Genomic DNA, 22051 nt, shown 5'->3' on the forward strand with positions numbered 1-22051 from the left:
CTCCCTAGAACCATCTCCATGGTGGCAAGTCCTCTGCTCCGTGCCTCAAGGTGTGGAGAAATCTGAAGACATAATTTGAAATGGTTAGAGAAACACTCTCCCCCACCTTACCCTTGTGGTGGGAAAAAGGGAGGGGAATTCTTTTAGGGATTTCCCCACCCTCACCCCATTATGTCCATTTTAGGCATTATTTTTCCCGTAATTCTGTTTTGATTCCTTGTTTCATTTTCAGTGGCGGCGGCTGGTATGAAAGTGGGATGTTGGAATAACTGACACATAACTGCACCATATGCTTCATGTCTATTTCCAGCAGTGGATGGGACAGACAGGGCCTCATTCCTGCTTATGCTAACACCCCTGTGCACCACTCTGATTCCTGTAAAAGCTCCCCATTTAAGGGAGGAATGGAAGCAGGAAGCTCTGTGGGAGACGTGGATATGTTTGTCACCAGATGTAAATCCAGCAGGGTCCATACAAAAAGAGGGGTGTAGCTTTTGCATCCACTTCCATCCCCCAGATGAAATTACTAGCATGGACCCACATACACATGGGTCAAATCCAGCACTCCCACCCCAAAGCCTTCAAAATCATGAGTCAGACCCCCAGAATAATCAGTGCTGGGTTCTTTGTGTTTGCCCTCAGGCATTGGAGACTTTAGGATTCACATCCTCCAGCTTTTCTCAGCAAACGTGAACTAGAAATTTATTTATTTTTAAAAAAATGAAAGTTGAGATTGTCCTACAATCACCTGACTCCAGGAGCTAGTGATTGAAGAAACAACATCTAATATTGCGAGACTCAAGATAAAATTACAAGAGCTGGTGACTCTACAAATCCATCCCACCTGTTGACCATGTCAGAGGTGAATTGGAGCTCACGGTTTTAAGCTTTTTCACCACTCCATGTTATTCACTGGCAAGTCCAATGCTTTGCTTCTGATTCCTAATGGCCAGCTGGAGGGGTGTGCAGCCAGTCATGTCCTCCACATCCAGCACAGCACCAGCCTTGATTAAGGACTTTATGATAGCCACATTGCCACTGAGGACAGCGAGGCGCAGGGGAGTCCAACCCGCCTTGTTCTTAACAATGATGTCTGCTTTGTGCTCCAGAAGGTTGATGATGCTCAGGAAGGCACCCCGCTGGAAAGCGAGCTGCAGAGGGGTCCACTCTGATTTCTCAGTGATGTTGGGGTCCACCCCGCTTCTCAGGAGCTCGCAGACCACAGACTCTTCGCTATAGCAGGTGGCCATGTGAAGAGGTGTCCAGTCCAGGCCTCCTTTGGTTGTCTCTTAGCAGGCAGATGATTTCGATGTGGCCCTTAAAACAAGCCAGGTGTAGAGGGGGTCCACCCTTTGTCCATCCTCAAGTCCACATTGGCCCTGTATTTGATCAATTTCTCCCATATCAGGTATTTCCCCTTCACCCGCAGCCATGTGCAAGGCACTGTAGTGATTCCCATCCAGGCAGTTGACAGATGCCCCACTCTTCAGGAGGTATTGCACCACCCTGAACTACAAAGTGCAAAGTGCAGTGGGGTCTGGTGGGTCTTCTGCTTCCTCTCTAGGTCAGCTCCTTGGCTAGCTAGGAGTTTCACAAGGCTGATGTGCCCGAAGCAAGCTGCCACGTGGAGGGCAGTTCTCCCAATGTTCTCCTGGCAGCTGGGGTCAGCCTGGCGGGAAAGCAGCACCCGGGCCATGTTCTCGAAGTTGTTCTGGGATGCCAAGTGAAGTGGAGTCCATCCTTCATGTTCTTGGGAGTCTGCCTGCGCCTGGTGGCCCAGCAAGAGGCGCACAATCCTGTCATCCCCATTCTGAGCCGCGAAGTGAAGAGGGGAACAGCGGCCTTTGGCAGCCATGTTGACATCCACACCGTGCTCTATTAGAACTGAGCAGATCTCTGGTGACCTCTTCTGGACAGCCACAAGGAGTGGGGTGTAGCCACAGACCAGCTGGATGTCCACATTGGCCTCCTGACTCAACAGAAACTTCAGCTTCTCCACATTTCCTTGAATCACCACGAGGTGAAGCAGGGTGAGGCCATTTTCCTGGCCCTGCGGACTTCCTTGGACATTATGAAGCTCTCCAGGCCCTTGACCTCGCTGGTGGGGGAACGTGGGAGATGAGTCTCTAAGGGCAGAGGAAACAGAGTATGAGAAAGAGAAAGCAACTGAGTGATATAACAGCTTGAGGGCTCCCAAACTATGGTGTGCACAGCACTGGGGAATTCTGGATGCCCAGAGCTCAAAATAAAACCCATGCATGTGGATCTGCAGGGTCTAAAACCAAAGGAAATGCACCCGCCTGCTGGTCTGCTATGGGACAGGGCCGTATGGGTAAGAGCAAAGGAAACAGTTTGCATCTCTCTCACAGGGACTTTATATTTGTTCTTTTTTTGGTTTGCACTTTTCCTTAATCTGAAATTAAAAATCACCCAGTCCGAAAACACAAGGATTGTCCTTTTGTATGGAGGCTATCCTAGGGGAAAGGTGGGAAACGGGCTGCTCTGTTCTCTTGCCCACTTGATTCTCATCTAAGGTTTATCAGCAAAGGTGCCCTACTCACCACTACTACTTGTGTCTTGGGAGAGGATGGATCCTAGTTTCTGGCTCTTGTTTTCAGGGAGGAGAGATAATAGGAAAAGAACATTATGGGCAGTTTGTTATTTGCAATTTACCATTTGTGTGTTTCATGTTCTTCCCATTTAGCACACTAGGATTTTGTGCCATCATTTATGCACTATTTTTCTTACCAAGCTTGCTTGATATTACATTCAAAACTCACTCAAGATAATCACAGCACAATTGGGAATGCAAGAGTGCAAACACAGTGCTGGGGGTTATTATAAATCACCAGCATGGTCTGTTTTACCTTAAAAGCGAAATAAATTTCCTTGGGAATTTTAACCCCCCTGATAAATCTCATGCATAGTGAGCTGTCCTTAGTATTTACAGCCTACTTAAAAAAAATCAATCTTGAAAGAAAACAGTACACTGAATACTAAATCACAGAGAAGGCAAGACTTCCATTTGTTGAAGGCAACAGAGAATCCTTTGGAGGAAAAGAAACAGGTTCTGTCCATCTCTCCCATCCACCTCCCATGATGATACTCCATGATTCCACTGTAGCAATTTCCAGTAACTTTTTAGAAGAACTCCCTTCTCATAGTGCAGTCTAACCTTCCCCTCACTGGCTGCCAATCATGGCTATGTCGAATGCGGTCTCCTTGGACTCCTGAACTCTCTCCTGAACTGGTGCTTTCTGGGAAACATGCAGGATAATGAGGTTTCGCTCCTTCTCTTTCCTTAGTCACCTCTTCCCAAAGTTAAATGTTCCATTTCCATTTATTTTGATGTTTAATGACAGGATCTCAGATACCCATTTACACTTCCACCCAGGGACTCTGAACAAAATTATCTTCCTTTCTCTTGACCCTCTGAACTTGCCTGCCCAAGCATCTGGTCTCTCGCTACCTTTAATGAATGGGGCGGGGGGGGGGGGAGATTAAAATACAACAACAATAGTCTTTCAGTCCTCCTGTGTTAGAATCATACAATATCAGGGCTGGACGGGACCTTGGGAGGTCATCTAGTCTAACCCCCTGCTCAAAGAAGGACCAATTAGCAACTAAATCATCCCAGCCAGGGCTTTGTCAAGCCTGACCTTAAAAACCTCTAAGGAAGGAGATTCCACCACCTCCCTAAGTAACCCATTCCAGTGCTTCACCACCCTACTAGTGAAAAAGTTTTTCCTAATATCCAATCTAAACCTCCCCCACTGCAACTTGAGACCATTACTCCTTGTTCTGTCATCAGGTACCACTGAGAACAGCCTAGCTCCATCCTCTTTGGAACCCCCTTTCAGGTAGTTGAAGGCTGCTATCAAATCCCCCCTCATTCGTCTCTTCTGCAGACTAAACAATCCCAGTTCCCTCAGCCTCTCCTCATAAGTCATGTGCTCCAGCCCGCTGGACTCTCTCCAATTTTTCCACATCCTTCTTGTAGTGTGGGGCCCAAAACTGGACACAGTACTCCAGATGAGGCCTGTTACTTCTTCCCTTGGGGGTGGTACCCTTTACACCCTACACTGTGGAGATTTAAGAGCAAAAATTTGATATATGCACTGACTGGGATATGCTTGGCTTAATACATATGCCTCTGCTTCCCCACAGCTGGAAAATGTCATCTGGAGCTTTATGCTTGGAACTAAGGACTCTGTCCTGCAATTAAGTCTGCCTGGGCAAACCCCCGCATGGAGCTCCGTTGGACTCTGCTGGCATGGAGCTCGTTGCACGATCACAGCCTAAACGATATCCAGCCCTGCCTCTGCCGTGTGCTTGCAGCTGTGTAAAAAATTCTTTCCCTCAGCCTGCCTGCGTCCCAGCCAGCACAGCATCCCATCTCGCCAGGGAGGAGTAAGTTCCTCACCAAGAGGATGGGATAAAGCTCCTTCCTGGTGGCTAATAAGAATTTTCTCCATTTAAACAGCCCTGACGTTCCCGGCCAACTTCCTAGATTCACGGGCTCCCTCCTCAGTAGCGAAGGAGGAAACACACCAGACAGAGCAGCCTGTACAAAAAGCGCAGAGGTAGTCTGATCGGTAACAATGGGGAAAGAGATACAGCTCCCTCCTGAATGTGAAAAGAGGGGAAGGGAAACACTGCTAAGGTGCATGAGAGCATTTCCCAGGGGAAGGTGTGAATCTTCCTTACTTTTTGGCTCCCAAATCTGGTGGGCTTGTGAGACATCTTCCTGACGAGGCGCTCATTCTCCGGATCCATCACAAGGCTTTGCATTAATGGCAGGAGCATGTCAGTTTCCACAGGGATATCTACACAAGAAGAAACATGGTTAGTGGAGGACTACCCTTCCCCACAAGATCCAGAGTTCAACAAACACATTGGGAAGGGGAAAATCTAGGGGGAATAAGCATAAAAGGGAAAGTGTTTGGGCAGTAGCTGGCCACTGCCCAGCTCAATGCAAACAGCCAGTTATTCTCAATCCCTGCCTTCACACTTGCAGACCCATACAGTAACAACAGGCACAAGGAGAACAGAGGCCTGCAGAGTACCTCATGCAGGATGTGCTTTTTCAGGCAATGCCCAAGCAACATTCAGGTGCAGAGAGCTCCTAGAGAGGATCGCAGCAGCGTCTTTAGGGGGCTGACTTTCAACACAAGCCTCCGACAGAGGCTTCTAAGGAAGCTCTGCACTCATTGCTAAAAGCATGACAGAGCCCAGGTAAGAGGCTGCTTCAAAGATGGGACTCCCTAGGATCAGCGAATCTGCATGGTCTGAGATCCTTGAGAAGGACACGGCCATGGGGGTGTGGGGAGACTCAGGTAAAGACTGTTTGTGAGAAGCCCATAAATTGCCTTATGTTTAAACTAAAGTTGGGGCTGAGCGGCAGAGTTGAGCCCCATATCCAGCTTCCCGCGGAGGTCAGAAATCTTGGGAGCTGGAGCTTTGGTTCAGCTGATGTAGCAGCCGTTCTTGACGTCTAGAACTGCTTCTTGGTGCAAAACTCATGCCGGGAGTTCAGATCAAGTGTTTGGCTTTGCCCTCAGCTGAGTTCAAGCCAGGTCACACTTGGCTACCACACCTGTGAAGTGTGGCCTTTTCTTGGGGTCTTGGTCCCAGCACCTCTTCAGCAAGTCAACCATCTGCTGGTGTTCCCCTGGCCACTCATCACAGATGGACTCTAGGCAGGGCCGCCTGCCTGCTGAAGTCCCAACTATGATGGCCATCATGTTGGCTCCTGAAAAAGAGTCAGCGATGTGCAGTGCACTTGTTTTCTATTACCAGGATGGAGCAGCCATGACACTGTGGTCATTACAGCAGGGCTGTACCATTAGACTGGGGCCTTTGACTCACTGCTTAGGGACTGCACTCCCTTGCTTCAAGCACAATCCCACCTCTGCACCAACACCCCTATGCTCTAGGGCTTTGGCTTGTCAGTCTGTCTGAGCCAGCCCTGTGAGCGTCACACTGCACTGCAGGACTCCTGGGTTCCAGAAGGCCCAAGCTTCACGTTATCCCCCTAACCCCTGCGGCAAGGTGAAGGTTTATCCCCCCATCTCTTAGATGACACCACTGACCTCGAGTCAACAGATGAAGCCCACTGGTTTATTGTCCTCAGGTCCCAACAGCAGCATCTGTCCACATAGTTACAAGACAGGCAGCCTGGCTGGATGCAGGAATGGCAGTCAGGGTTCTTTGGTTCTATTCCTGGCTCTGCTGCTGACTCTCTCTATGGCCTTGAGTAAGTTACTTGATTTTTCTCTGCTTCTGTTTCCCAGGCTGGAAAGCGAGGCTAATGATTTAGCCTGCTCTATTTCCCAGCCGGGGCTGTTGGGACTTGAGGTTACTCATTCAGCACAGTGCTTTGGAGGTAAAGATTAGTGTGGGAAGTGGGTTTTTTGTAATTGTTACCTGAATATGGCATAAGAACCTCCCAATTGACAATCCCAGAGCTGCGGGCAATGAAAGGTCATCAGCAGCCGTCCATGTGGCATCCTTTTCCTAAATAAAAATGTATCTCACTGCTTGGTGGGATACTCTCAGCTTCTCGGGAATGGACAAATTAGGGAAGAGGCTATTCAGATGCATCTTAATCTCAAGGGAATCAGTCCCCATGCCTCCAAGGGGAGGATTTCTCAAACGATCACAGAAACCTCGGACAGCCCGGCACTCCCAGGCTGCGCCAATGCCAGAACTGGGGTTTGTCACAGTAATGGATTGCTCCCCACGACGGCCCTTGCAAGAATCAAGCTCCGAGCCCCATTGTTTTGACCCAGTTCCCATTTGGGGAACCGATGTTTGGTGACTCCAAAGTCCCAGCATTCATTTGACCCTGGGCTGCTTCTTCGCGTTTTGTCCCGCCGTGTGCCTGCTGGTGCATTTCAGGGGTGGGTAAAGGGGCCCCCTATATCTAGTTTGGGATGTAAGGAACAAGGGGAACCTAAGTCATTGGCCTCTCTCCAGTATGGCACCCCACACTGGCCAAAGCTAAGCTGATACCCAAATGCAAAGCCCGAACAGAACCTTAATTGCTTCAGTACCAGCAAAAGCAAGGAGTCCGGTGGCACCTTAAAGACTAACAGATTTATTTGATCTGAAGAAGTGTTTCTTTTACCCACGAAAGCTTATGCCCAAATGAATCTGTTCATCTTTAAGGTGCCATCGGACTCCTTGCTGTTTTTGCTGATACAGACGAACAGAGCTACCCGCTGATACTTCAGTACCAGCATAATTCTAAGCAATGCCTGTTGAGCCAGAGACCACATGCTGCCTGCGTTGTGGTTTAATATTATTCCTCTCCTCCAATAGCTCCTCATGACCTAACAGGGTGTGATGGAACCGGAGGCAATACAGCATACAAGTCATGCTGGGTCAGAACTGTACAGAAATGCAGCTGGTCGGAGACAGATGACTCTCCGCAGATAAACTCACCCTGATGAGGGGTAAGCAGCACACGTCGCTCCTGGCATGTTCCCCACCGAGTACATTATGCAAGGAAGAGAGCCAGAATGTAAACAAAATTAGGCAATGCACAATCGCTCTCACATCATGCAGGAGTGAGATGGCAACTCTGGCTGACCCCTGAACAGATATCCCCAGCTGCTGCTGCCTCCCGCCCAGTCACTCCGCACAGCCCTTACCTATACACATGGTATTCGGTTCCTGGAGGCCTGGTGCTGTGGAGAAACATTTCAGGCGGGATGTAGCTCAGGGCGCCCCTCAAGGCTGATCTCTCAATGTACTGCATCCAGCTCGACTGCTCCATCCATCTGGACAACCCAAAGTCTGAAATCTGAAATCAGGGCCAGTTATAACCTCCCTTTCTATCACCCAGCAACCGCTCTCCCTGCTTGCGCTAGCCATCTAGAGTGCAGCTATTTGCGGACAGAGGGAAGGTTTTGTGATTAAGATGTGGGGAATGAACTCCCAGGCCCGCTGAAGTCAGTGAGAGATTTGCCATTGAGCTTGATGGGGGCCAGGATTTCACCCTGGATTGGGACTGACCTGCATTTCCCAGGTTGGCTCTTTATTGTTGCAACGCTTACAATGGAAGGTGAAGCATTTTCTAGCATGGCCCTGCCACACAGAGAATGAAAGGCCCTAAGTCTCTCCTGTGTACACTGTGCATTTTCAAAATAGCTTCTGCAGCAAACCCAGCTGTGCCACAGAGATTAAAGCACCCAGGGCCGGATTCTCAGCTGGTGCTGATCAGCATAGTTCCATTGACTTCAATGCAGCTATGCTAATTTACACCAGTTGAGGACCTGGTTCCTAATATACAGCGTAATGGGCCAGCTGGTACAGCCTGTGTTGCACCTAAGGGTGGGCTACAGCAGTGTTTCTCAATGACCGGTCTGTGGACCGGCACCAATCCCTGAGATTTCCCTGGCCCATTTTAGGAAGGCAGCAAGCTGGTCCCTGGTATCAAAAAGGTTGAGAAACACCGGGCTAGAGCTCAGAGCAATTCTCATCACGTGACGTACCGATGAAGCGAGCCCCTTCCATCTGCCCCTTGTTTGAATTGTCTGATCATGCATCTTTACAGGGAACTTGGTACAAGTGGCAAAAAAAGTTCCAGCAATGTAGTTCCCCTTAAGGACTTCGTAAACCTGCCAAAACATTTGTCATGAACTGCATGAAATCCACCCCAGGCCAGAAAAATCAATGCACGCTTAGCTAATAGAGTTGCCCTTCCAAGGCCCGGGGATTATGTTCCACGGAGCATTTGTCGTATGTGCTCAAACCCCAGAGTGAGTTCCTAACCCACCACCCAGTCCTACCAGATGTAGAGCCGCAAAATGTTTGGTAAAGCAGAAATGATCCCAAATAGCATCTGGAATGCAACAGAAAGCGCAACACCCACCTTCTTCCACCTGCTTATCTAGAAATCCATGCTTCCCTTTCAGAACCGGACCAAAGGAGATCAGAGGGTGCAGGTTTCTATAGCTGCCTCCGTCACTTTGTTGGGGAATCATCTCCCTGTGTTCATAGCAATTCTGGAAAAGACATGAAAAAAATCATTTGAATTTCTGCTGTGCAGGCCTGAATTCTCCTCTATTCTCCAATGCTGGTAGCTATGCACAATCATCAGCAATGAAAATAAATCTTCTCTAGTTCCCTTATGACCAATAGAGTCATTCCCTTTGGTACATGCTCCAGTGCTTTGTCCAGCTCATGTTTTAATCTGTGCTTCTGGTTACTTTCCCTAAGTGTATTTGCTTCTGTCACTGTCATCTTACGGCTAGCCTCTCCAGCCTGCTCTGAATAATTTCTCTACCTTCACCTCAGATTTCATTAACATGCTGTTTACCCCTGTCTTCCACACCATTAGTAAAGATTTAAACTAAGATTAGAGCAAGCCCTGATCCCTGGACATATTCTCCACACCTCACACACTCCCTTCCATATATGGTGCTTTTCCCCTTTTAAATCAATGACGTTGTCCATGTCTAAGCATGAGACAGTGTATCAAATGCTTTATTTAAGTCCAAATCAATTACATCAGTCGCTGTGGCTGCCAAGCTGCAGAAGCCTGAAAACTACCCCATGAAGAAATCACACCCATCTTAGTTAGTGGGACACCAAGCCATGCACATTAACTCGGCAATGCAGCAAATCCTTCCCCTGGGACTCTGCCGTCCGATTTCTGTTGGCTAGTTTATCCATATGATATTAAGTTAAAAAAAGCCAGTACATCAGTTAGTAGAGTGGCAATTCGTTAGTGGAGTGGAAATAAGGTATCAGGATTTAGGGAAGATTAGGTAACCAAGAGTGGAAATTTGACTGGGGCCTTAGGGCAGAGAGTGCGATCAGAAAGGAGTTTGTGAGCAGGAAGAAACCAGAACTATTCAACAGGGGAACTTTGCTGGCTCCGCTGTGTTAGCTTTTATCCAGGGACAAAGGACAAGCTTGGGTCATTCCAAGCACTCTCTGCCGGTGTCACCCTCACGTCCCATTGCTCTCTGCCGGTACTAGAGGCACCTGTGCACATACCCGCTCACGCCCTGTGTGGTCATTCGGGCAGATACTGAGCTTGCAGTGTAAAGATGCCGCGGAGTGGTTCAGCATCTGGAACAGCTGCACAGTGAAGCTGGCAGCTCTGGATTGTTCACTCTGCAGTAACTGGATGTGGCTGCATCCGAACGGCAACCTGGAAAGACAAGGGAATCCAGCTTCACTTCCATCCATCCCCATCCCATGGGATTTCCCAGCATCCATTTACATAGGCTTTAAGTCAGGTCTGCATGGCAGCATGGGCAGGTTAAGCCAAAAGCCCCTGGCACGGTAATATGGCCTCAGCTTGGACATCTTTCTAGAGATCACCGTTCCCAGTGCCAGAGAACAATTTTACTGAATGCTGATTTCGCTACAACTGTCCAACCTGCTGTTGCAATGTTGGTTATTAGTCCCTGACCCAGACTGGCTTGTAAGCAGTGCAGAGGTGACCCTGGCAGTGCCTGTGTGGGCCAGCACATAAGCCCTTCTTAGTGGTAATACTACTACTTGGCTTTTTATCTCTGAAGTACTTTACAATCATTAACAAATTAATCCTCAGGCGTCCTGATGCCTGTCCTGGAGAGGGGAGGGAGCATTATCCCTGTCCTGCTGCTAGGAGATGGAGACACAGGCAAGGGGAGTAATTTACCCAAGGTCACACAACAGGTCACTTCAAAGTGACTCGGATCAGGGGGCTCCCTACAGTAGCAATGAGATATAAGAGAAAGTAGCTGTCAGGAATCATGCAGGGCCCCTCCCATTCCTAGCACAGGCCCTAAGAACAGCACGTGAAGATAATGCTCAAGCTCTCGCAGCGGCCCTGGATCTGACCTGGGGAATAGACAGCACATGGCATCCGGTCCTTCTGGCCTGGCAGTGGGAGTCACGCAGCATGACTCGATCCTCAGCTTGGGGTGGCTGTGGTTGTTCTGCAGGGTGATGACAACCAGGAAGGTCTCTGGGGAAGAAGGTGGTTCTTGGAGCCCAGGACCACTTCCCCAGCAGGATGCAGGCTCATCTGCACAGAGTAGCTCCCAGAGCCACAGGTGTCATCGGACACAACTGCAAAGCTGGAGGGGGATAAAAGCCTTCTCCAATGACAAATGTCGAGGACAAACAGCAAGGTGCACGGGATTCGGTCCCCCTGGCGGAGCTGCTTATTTCATGACGATAAGACAACCAGGAACCTGAGTCAAGTTTTACAATTCCACTGAAAGCATCTAAATCTCTGCAATAGTTGAGTTTACTCTGTAAATTGTGTCATGATAAAGCCACACATTTCCAGAAACATCTCAGCTTGGCCTCTGTGTACTTGCAAACCACTGCAAGCACCAGTTAGCATGGAAGCATTTTAACGTACATAGACATCTGCCTTCTCTGTGGACACAATCGAGCAGCTAGACACCCGGTTGCTATAAAGTGCTCTCGCAAATGATTTTGCCTGCAAAATTGCACCCACAGAAAGTTTGAGGGGAGCAGAAATGCAGGCACAAAATTGGAATCGGCTGTTAAAAAATCAGGCCCTGAAATGCAGGTTCATGTACCAGAGTGTTCTCCAAATGTGAAGCCATGTGAGAGGGACTAAACATTTTTAAAATACCATTGCAGCTTCCCCATTTTACTGACCTGTGGGTATATTAGCATGTTCAACCTCTTAAAGTGCACAGCATGAATACCCCCAAATGATCCCAGCACTATAACTGCCCATCCTGAAGAACATCGTCCAACTGCGTCAAACTCCTCTAAGGCGCCCTGCTCTCAAATGTTCTGGGATCAGGATCTGGCAGCAGCACAACAGTTATCAGGTCCTCAGCTTCATCTTCAGTCATTTTGCTTGTTGTAACAATCTGCTCGCTCGCTGTGTGCGTGGAGGGCTGATCAAATGATCCACTGTCAGTAACATCTAGTGAGGAATTCTTCCCTGATGCAAAGGCCATTGGTACATCAGAAGCAACCGAAGAACTCTCCAAGGCTGGCTGGAATTGGGTTCAATTTGTTGTTAGAAGTGCCTCAGTCACTCAGTGCCCGCACACTGAAGAGGGAGGACTGGTTTATAACCTTATCCTCAAGCCCATCAGCAGAGGTGAAAGCCGGATTTGTTGCCAGAGACGTTTTGGCCTTAAGAAGACAGAGAAGACTGAGTGATGTGAGTGTGAGGGGTGGAATGACCAGGCTCTTTTTTCACATGGTCTTCTGAAGATGTCCTCTCTGGTGGGCGGCTTTGAAGGCTTGATGGCAAATGATGCAACTGAGACAGAAGTGTCTGAACAGGCAGTTGGTCAGCTGTCATGGCACACTCTTCTCTCATTTGCATGCTGTTGACCTTCACTGTTGGTGGTGAAACCACCGCTGCCTCATTCATTCTGGTGACGTTTGGTTGCAAAGTATTCAAATGAGATCTGGTATTTGAAGTGGCCGGGAAGAACGCTTTCCTGCTCATTAGCAAAGCGCTTGTATGATCGTCTGTAACTGCAAAGGAATCTGAGGCAATCATTTCAAGGACAAAGCAGCCTTCCCCAGCTATACCCCTACAGAGATACACAACAGGGAGTAAAACCATTGACCCCAAAACAGCTGAAGTGAATGGTTCTGGAAACCCAGGCAATTTGTCTGCCCTTCAGATACCTCTACAAAGTGGTGCTCATCCCTCTCCATTACTCGTGCTCTCAGAAATGCCTTCTCCAAATGCCTTACTGCAATCTTCATCGCACGAGCCCAGAACCGATAAATCACAGCCCTTCGCTTTGTTCCAGTTTGTCAACTTCAATAAATTGGTCATTTCCCAGGAAATTGATGAAAGTCTCAAACAAAGCCCAAGCCCAGCTCTGCAAAGTGATATTGATCATTGGACAATGGCACACAGACCTGAGCCGTCCAGATCCCCTGAGAGCCAAGGGACTTCAGCTGATAATCGACATCCATTAAACCAGCCAAATTATTCCTGTTCAAATTATCCCAAACAACCATAGGGTTGAAAGGAACATCACCAGTGTTCCTGTGGCAGGAGAGCTCTATGGGTGATCAGCCAGGTACGTCTGCCTGTGCCCACGCTGGGCCTGACCCTCAGGTACGTCTGCCTCTGCCCACGCTGGGCCTGAACCCCCAGGGACGTCTGCCTCTACCCACACTGGGCCTGACCCTCAGGTACGTCTGCCTGTGCCCACGCTGGGCCTGACCCCCAGGTACGTCTGCCTCTGCCCATGCTGGGCCCGGGCCCCAGCTACGTCTACCTCTGCCCATACTGGGCCTGACCCCCAGGTACGTCTGCCTCTGCCCACACTGGGCCTGACCCCCAGGTACGTCTGCCTCTGCCCATGCTGGGCCCGGGCCCCCCAGGTACATCTGCCTCTGCCTGTGCTGGGGCCGACCTCCCACGTTGGCAGGTATGTCTGCTTCCGCTCCCCACGGGTATCATGCACAACACATTTCTGTTCATCTTGGATCTCAAGTAAACTTCCCCACAACACCACACCCGAGCCCTCTGAAAGACCCTGAAGGTGTGAGAATGCCACAGCCCCCTGCTCAGGCCAGTACCTTCCCAACATCCCTGTTAGCCCACCCATCTCCTGCCCCCTCAGTGTTCCCTGACAACAAGGACCAGAGCTTTAACCTTCCTAACTCTGACACTTCAGCTTCCCAAAGTGGGCGTCCTGGAAGCCTTGATCCATCCCTGAGTTGTGCACTAGGAAGCCTGCCCAGCTTAATGACAGCCCCTGGGCTGTTGGTTTTCATAAGTCCTGCTGAGGCTCCAATGCACCCAGCACAAGGGCTATTCACTCAGATATCACAGCTTCCAAAAGTCTACGTGCTTTCATGGCCAGTCACTGGCTGCTCCTGTTGCCAGCCCAGTATCTGTTCTGCTTGGTTGGACATTCTGATGACATGGTGTGTTTACAACCCATGAAAAATGCCCCCCTGTCTGCAGCAGACCCAGACACCAGTGATGGGAGGCTGGCTTCCGTTCAGGAACTGCTAACATCATCAACCTTACTTAACTCTTCAATGATCAAAGGAACAAGAAGCACAATGCCAGCCTTGCCTGGGCATGAGATGGAGCAACCATCTACCGTGGCTCTCAGTAATCGGCTTCCTTCAACACTAGCACAGCCACGTGGGTCTGCAGGATCTACAGCTCTTCAAAGAGACAAGAGATTAACATCAAGCACATAACATTCTCCTTTACCAGCTTCTCTTGGCTTTTGCAAGAAGGCTGAAAAAGTGACCCCAATCTCTGGACGCTGAGTCTCCTTCAGAGATGCTGGAATCCCAGTAGCAAATAAAGCTTTAATATAGCTCGGGCTCAGGGCTGTTCTCTCTCAACCTTTTATTAGTAAGAGGGATTAATGGTGGTAATGGATCTGTCGCTGTCCTTGAGAGCCTGCATGATTTTGAGCGGAAATGAAGATGCTGGTGTTTCTTTCTGGTTTTCGTCCAGCTTGTGAGAATTTATAATTGAAGTCACGAGAGAGATTCTGGAATTTGGAGTCGCAGTCCACATGATGCCACCAGGCAGCCTAGAGCTTGCAATCTCAACAGTGAGGGGCTGAAATGCATGTGGTTCTATGAGTGCCATCTCACTGCAAGTGGGACTGGACAGGTCAATTCTGGTAGCAGTTTCCCTTTCTGCTTTTCCTGGCGGTAACTCCTTTGGATCTTTCGTAAGAGTGGAAGAGTCCATTTTCCCCCTTGAGATGGGAATGCTCATGCTACTCAAAGTAACAGTGCCATGGTCCTGGAGATTTAAAACTTCTTCTTCTGTCTGCAGTTGTTCAGACACATCTGAGTTTCTGCTTGATTCTCTAGGTAGCTTGTCTGTATTCTTTGCAAAGGCTGTCACTGCGTGCAGTGCACTGAAGTTGGCTGTAGCCTCAGGTGAGTGGGGTAATTTGTTGTTTGTAGGGTCAGTTGTGACACTTTGCAATTTATACATCACCTTGGCTGTGTTGTCTTCCGTGATGGAAAACACTGCACTGGTCCCTGGGCTGCTCTCTGTGCTCAGTCGGGTTTCTCTGAGAAATCTCTGGCCTACCATTTCACTGGAATGAGGCTCATTTCTGGAGGCTGCGAAAGAATAGAAAAAGCCCTTTGTCTCTTTTCTAGTTAATTTACTTTTAGCTTGTGGTGCTTGTTTGCAACAGGAGCAGAATGTTAAGTAACCTGCTGGTTCCAAACCTCATCATACGAAACTCAGACTGAATATAAAGAACTGACAGGGTCTGTATTGTCCTTTGTCAAGCTACCACTGACTGCTACCTCTAATACACTAGGCCTGAATCGCCACTGCCTTGCACCTCGTGCACCAGTGCAATACTGGTGTAAAATGCTACCAGATCAGAATTCATCCCTTTTACACCAACTTTGCACAGGGCTAAATGACAATATGAGGTGCAGGGCAATGGAGAATCAGGCCCTACGTTATGGTCACTCCTGATCATCACCAGTGACTATAGGTCCTGGTTACAAACTTCATGCTTGAGAAGTCGAGCCCTATGAATGGTGAATCCCTGGCTGAGAGTGTTACCTGTATTCATTTTATCCACTGTATAGTGGCCCTGATTTTCAAAAGAAGGCCTCAGCTCTCCATTTCGGGGCCAACAAATAACTGCAGTCCCAAACGTGGGCATAGAGAACAGACCAATTTTAAAGCGTTTAGACATTGACGTAGCTGATTTGTGGCTGCAATCCTAGGGCTTCGGCACGCACTAGCCAAAATGTGGCTACAAAAATCAGAGTTCGCTCCTGAGTGCTGGGTACTCAAATTGGCCTGTCCCAATCTTACTTAGCTTCATAGAGACTGGTACTCTGCCAACTCACAGCAGAGCCCACATCTACTGAAGAAATTCCTTCGCAGAACATTGCCACCATGGGCCTAATCTGAGCCTATTGAGGTCAAAGGAAAGATTCCCCTTGACTTCAATAGGCTTTGGAGGGTCGGGGTTCATTAGACTCAGAACTGAAATCTGGGGCTGTCATTCTTCCACTATAAATAGGATTTCCCTATAGCCAGATTCAGTGTGTGGAACACCGCTGCCTTAGAGGCTACAGGCAGAGACTGAACATCTATACCACAATTTTACAGCCCGAGTCAGCTGACACAGGCCAGCCATGGGTGTTTAGTTGTGGTGTAGACATACCATAAGACACAGTCTTTAAGAGGCTCACTCCCTGGCCCAAATGCTTTCAATCAGGAAGGTCCTAGATTACAAGACTAAACAGATGTTCTAAGTACAACCGTGATCTTAGTACTAGTGCCACAGCAACAACAAGTCAATTACTCCTTTAAGACTCAATATTGATTAAAACTCTCCTGATAACTGACAAGTTCTGCATTAGGGCTGTATTCACCAATGCACTCTGGCCTGTTTACCTCACTCCCCTGACACAAAGCAGCTGTAACTCTGGGTGAAATGGTGAATTAAACCGGGTTTAAAGATGTGCTGTCTTGCTGTAGCAGCACAAAGAAGGCAGAGCCTCCTGGTTTATCTGACCCATCCCCTTCAGATCAAAACCAGACACTTCCTCACCTTTGTGGTGTGGTGTAAAGGGCCATTGTTCTTATGAACATATTTTCTCTTTTTTTCCTTCTCACTCTTGGGCATTGCCATTCCTAAGCGTGTCCTCCCAGACAGTGACATGCATGTTAAACAGCGCTGAGCGAGTATTTGCCTTTCAGTGCCTGTTTGCAAACTCAGGTGGATGAAGCTAAAAGGTGTTTCGGCTCAAGCTGAATTAGCACATTTGACAAAAGGCAAAACAGATCAGGCCGCAGCATTTCAAAGAGAACCTCTGAATGCTAGAGCCTGAGGCTTTCGGCTTCAGAGCACAGACCAAGGTTGGCATTTTTGGTCAAGCCAATTCTGATTAGGAGTTACAGGTAGGAAGAATCTCTGCTTGGAGGATGAATAAGACAGCTGTCAATTGGGAGCAGTTTATAGAAGGCAATATAGGAGATTGTAAAAATGTCATCTACTTTGATATTCTAAAGACTGGTGTATAATAAGATATTGAATATATAAAATACCATTTTGAATTATGATTTTGTAATACGGAAACAAAATATCTGTCACAGTTTAGGCTCCAGTTCAGCAAAGTTCTTAAGCATGAGCTTCATTTTAAGCCTACTTCAATGGGAGCTAAGCACATATCTCAAGTTAAGCAGGTGCTCAAGTGCTTTGCTGAATCAGGGACTTAAACATTTCATAGGTGTGTGAGACAAATTATTAGGTAAAAAAGAGATGAGGAAAAGATTAAACAAAATTGGTGGAAGATCTTTGAACACACCCATGCTTAGCTTTACTCACGTGAGCAGTCTTAGAGACGTCAGTGAGACTGCTTGTGTGAGTAAAGTGAAATATATTTGTGTTTGCAGGATATTCTCCTAGGCAGACTATAAGGGTTAAAAAGCAAAGACCCATACCTCAGTATATGAGAGTGACAATAGCTCTTCTCTCCTGTCTCAGATAGGTCAGCACTACAAACTTGTCTTTTATTTTACAATTGTCTCTTATGTGGTTGGACATTCTGCTCCCAATGAAACTGCAGAAAGTCCTCTGCACTCTGATAAGCGACCAAAAAGGCCACTTGTTATGGAGCAAATGTCAAAAGAAAAGCAGCAGCATCTAGCTCAAACAACACTAATCTGAGACTCACAAGACCTGGGTCCTATTCCTGGTTCTGCTGTGTGATTTTCAGCAAGCCACAGACATCATTTCTCAGTTCCCCCTCCTACCACTTCTTTATTTAACCTGCAAACACTTCAGGGCAGACTGTCTCTCACTCTGTGTATGTACAGCAGCTAACACAATGGGGCTCTGATCTCCCCTGGGGCCTCTAGCCCCTCCCATAAAACAATTTTATTTTAAACATTAAGCCTTCCAGGAGTGATGAACAAATAGGGCTGAATGGTTTCTTCCTTCCTAAGTCTGCCACACACAAGGAGCTCAGAGCATATTATCAAGTACAGCTTTTCCTCTTGTTAACTTTACTACATGAAAGGGAGAGGAGGACAGGTCTTGAATCAAGAGCAAAAAGAATCACTCACCAGACAGACCCAGCAGCCCAGCCACGATCAGAAAGAAGACAGGGGATTTCTCCTGCATTTTGCAAAGCAGCTTCTGATTCAGCCCCATAGACTTGGAAGTACTGACAAGTTGCTCACACAGGTAGCAGCTGTCCCCGGAGCTGCTGCTGCGCTCCCTTTCGGCAATGGGCGTTGCACTGTTTGCTCCCTGAGGGCAGAGTATTGGGTTACTTTAGATCAGTTTAGGACAGGGAGCAGCCAATAACCCCATCCAAAAAAGGCTGCGCCAACTGGAACAAACTGACTGATAACAAAGGGAGTGAGGCAATGACCAAGTAAGAGGGTCTCTGTCATGCTCTTTTTCTATCCCAGCGTATTTTGAGATGAGCAAGAGCTGGGGCTGATTCTTTCAATACGGTTTTTTTCTGTCTCTGCACAAGCCATCATTTCCTAGGCCAGTGGTTGGTTTCGGGGTGGGGGTGGGGGCGCGAGCAGGTTTCAGGGGGGCCACCAAACAGGACCAGTGTTAGACTCACTGGGGCCCAGGGCAGAAAGCTGAAGCCCCACCGCATGGGGCTGAAGCCTGGAGCCCCGAGCCCTGCCACCCGGGGATGAAGTCAAAGCTCTGGGGGCTATTTAAAAAGGTCGGGGCTCCCTTGCTTCTACTGCCCCGGCCCTTTAAATAGCCGCGGGAGCCCTGAGGAAGCGGTAGGGCTCCCGTGGCTATTTAAAGGGCCGGGGCGGTAGAAGCAACGGGAGCCCTGAACTTTTTAAATAGCCCCCAGAGCCCCACAGCCCTACCAGTGGGGCTCTGGTGGCAATTTAAAGGGCCTGGGGCTCCAGATCCAGTCCTGCCTCTCTCACCTCCACTTTGCTTTGTGCCTGAGCATGGTGATCAGCCCTCCCTGCTCCTCTAGCCCTTACCCCACCACGCCCAGCTCTGCTGGTGCACCCCAATCCTGATAGGCACCCCTCATGCCTCTGTACCTGCTGTCCTAATCCGGGCCCACCACACAGTGCTGCCCATGCTTTTCAGTCCTTTTACACGTGCCCTCTGTTGTTCCAGTCCTGCCTGTTCGACTAGCACCAAGTGATGCAGGAAGAAGCTGCAAGAAAAGGAATTGTTAGACACTGAGTTGGTCCCACTTAAAACCAGACCCTCTTCCTATTATTCAACTCATCCTGCCAGCGACTGTCATTGCTCCTTGCCCAAAGGAAAGAAAGGGGGACTATAGATTGGAATCTCTTCCTCCAGGAGTGTTTTCTGATGTCAGAGCCGGAGACTAAGGCTGTGGATACACTACAGAGTTGGCAGCTGCGTCGCTGTAGCACTGCTAGTGCAGACACTCTAAGCTGACGGGAGAAGCTCCCCCATCGACTTCATTACTCCAGCCCGCCAGCCAGGGTAGCTTCTCTCCCACTGACATAGTGCTGCACACAGGAGCGTTTAAGTCGGTGTAACTGACGTCACTCACGGGGTAGCTTATTCACATCCCTGGACCTAAGCTGTAGTGGACAATAGCCTCCGTGCTAGCACTTGTTTTGTGACCTTGGGCCTGAGTTTTTCTCTCTGTGATATGGGGATCGTCATAGATACCTACATTCCAGGGGTTTTTCTGAGGCTCAGTTAGTCAAACACTTGCATGGTTGTTTTAAGATCCTCAGTTAAACTATATAGACCAGGGGTGGCCAAACCTGCTGGCCCTCTGAGCCGCGTATGACAATCGTCAGAAGTTCAAGAGCTGGGCTGTCCCTGCCAGGGCTTAGGGCTTCAGCCCTGTGGGGAGGGCGTTGTGGGGCTTCTGGCCTACAGGAGGTGCCTGCCGGGGTTCAGGACTTCAGCCCCACTCCTGCTGAAGCCCCGAGCTGCAGCAGACACACCCCACAGGGCTGGAGCCCCGAGACTCCCTTCCCCGCTGGACAGAAGCCAGAGGCAATGCATAGGGGGGCACGTCCCCCCCCACGATTTTTGCCATGGTTTGCTGGCCTCACTTGGGCACATGGTGCCATCAGGCTCCCACCTTGCACAGCCACTGCCAGAGCCAGCGAGCTGGGAGCTGAGGCCATGGGGAGAGGCAGCAGGAAACAGCTGGGAGCTGCAGGGAGAGCTGCTGCTTTTGATACTGACTCTTTTCCCCCCACCCCTTCACCCCAGCTAAAGCAGCAGCCCCTCCCGGCAGGTCCCAGCTGTTTGCTGCTGCCTCTCCATGAGGACCTAACACCTGGGAGCTGCAGGGAGGGGCTGCTGAAGGTAAGAGGGGGGACATGCTGGGGGTGGGGGGGGAAGGCGTGTGACTCAAGCTGTTGGGAGGGGTGTGAACCTTTAAATTGTGGCCCCCACTCTCAGCAGGCAACAGTCATCTCTGGCAGAAGCCCCTAACCCCACCACAGGGCAGCAGCCCCGCGCTCCCCTGCAGTCAGGTAGGCGGAGAATGGGCGGGTGGAGGTGTGGGGGTGTGTTCACGAGCCGCACTTTAACTGTAAAAGAGATGCATGTGGCTCATGAACTGCGGTTTGGTGACGGCTGCTATCGAAGCACAAGTTGTTATGATTTATTGGGTTAAATTTAAATGTTAAAAAACAGTTACATTCCCTACTTCAGGGGCCCTTCAGTTGCTGATGGTAGCATAGGTTCAGGCTATAGCCATCTCCTCGTCTGCTGGCAAAGAAAATTGCAGAGCAGTGCTTGATTATGCTCAACACGTTTGCTTAATATGATTTGAAATATCAGATAGAAAAATAATCCTCTCAGGGAGAGAGTTTTAAGCTTTTACCCAGCAGACTGTAGGCAGATTAAAAGAGTTTCCTAATGAAACCTGAAAAGGTTGTATTTATTTCAAACACACACACACACACACACACACACTCACACCCTCTTTAACAATCCGCTATAGGTGGCATCTTTGCATTGCTGCTTATTAGACAGGACTGGAAATGGCAGGACTGGGACAGATCCGTTCTATTTAGCACACTTCACTTCCTGAAATTCAGGGTCAAATTTAAGTCAGTGGTATATGGAGTCACTCCCATTCATTGTACCCTGCTCCATCTGCAGTCATTTACCAAGGCAATAGAAGTGCAAACCGCTATCAAATCAACACAGCAGCATTAGATTAGATTAGAGCTGGTCAACATTTTTTGCAATCATTTTTGGAATGAAAATGTTTGTTTCTTTCAACACTTTCCTTATTTTTTACTATTATTAGACGAACATTTCCACAGACATTTTCAGAACAAACGATTTCTTCCCCATTTCTTGTCCAATGTATCATGGGAGATAGTTCCCATTTCCCAGCCATCTCTAGTAATGCTGAAAGGGGCCTGCTCTTTGTGCCGTAGCCTGGAAGCACATCATTGCTGGGAGCTGGGGGCTGGTGATAGAATACAGAACTTTTCACCGCTGGAGTCAAGAGTTCAAACCCTGCCCAGGCTAAGAGGGACCAAAAATTGTTGCCATAAGACGGCTGCTCAGTGGCCTCTAGGAAAAGAATTTGGAGGTGTTGGTTTGGCCCCCCTATAGAGGTCACAGCAGTGTTACTATTACTCACGCTTATAAAGGGTAGTGCCTAAGACCCCATCCAGAATGGGACACCACTGCGCTAGGCACTGCACACACCGGAGTAGAAACCACAGTCACAATTGTCCCACTTCTTTGACCGCCTTTGCTGAGAGACAAAGGACCGAAGAAGACACGTTCCCTTTTACAGGTGGCACCCTGTTTTGTTGGCACATGGCACTGCTGCTGGCTGCATCAGGTCTGTGGCTAAACAAAGAGCTTTGTGCTCCAGACCTGCGCAGCCAGCACCCTTCACCAGACCTTAGTTCACCCGGCCAAAAGAAATGCTGACTCATGACAGTGCAGCGATAGGAAAGGTTTGTCATGCTAAGGTAATTAATCCCCTCCGCCGCTCAGAGCTGCCTGGACTAATATTTCCATGCGCTAGGATTACAATCAGTTCAGCCAAACCCCAGCCCAGGCAGAAGGAGGAGGAAACAAATACCGCCCAATTGTTTAAAGTG

At 48.9% G+C, this 22051-nt stretch overlaps 1 protein-coding gene and 1 long non-coding RNA gene across 2 annotated transcripts; both read right to left on the reverse strand.

The window, feature by feature from the left end:
* Positions 1 to 797: 797 nt before the first annotated feature.
* ANKK1 (ankyrin repeat and kinase domain containing 1) lies at positions 798 to 12717 on the reverse strand. The gene is given in 12 exon segments (XM_039496921.1): positions 798 to 1278; positions 1280 to 1341; positions 1343 to 1423; positions 1425 to 1516; positions 1519 to 2126; positions 3187 to 3257; positions 4708 to 4826; positions 5597 to 5752; positions 6427 to 6467; positions 7656 to 7807; positions 11372 to 11452; positions 12637 to 12717. Coding segments are annotated over 12 exon segments (1917 nt in total). The 3' UTR covers positions 798 to 905.
* A 1646-nt stretch (positions 12718 to 14363) lies between these two features.
* Positions 14364 to 21730, reverse strand: LOC120375874. Its single transcript, XR_005586854.1, has 4 exons — positions 21580 to 21730; positions 19019 to 19137; positions 18053 to 18239; positions 14364 to 15065 (listed from the first exon to the last, which is right to left on the reverse strand). It is a non-coding gene; the product is annotated as an uncharacterized LOC120375874 (long non-coding RNA).
* Positions 21731 to 22051: the final 321 nt, after the last annotated feature.

Source organism: Mauremys reevesii, linkage group 12, assembly GCF_016161935.1.
Source record: "Mauremys reevesii isolate NIE-2019 linkage group 12, ASM1616193v1, whole genome shotgun sequence".
Classification (NCBI taxonomy): Eukaryota; Metazoa; Chordata; order Testudines; family Geoemydidae; genus Mauremys; species Mauremys reevesii.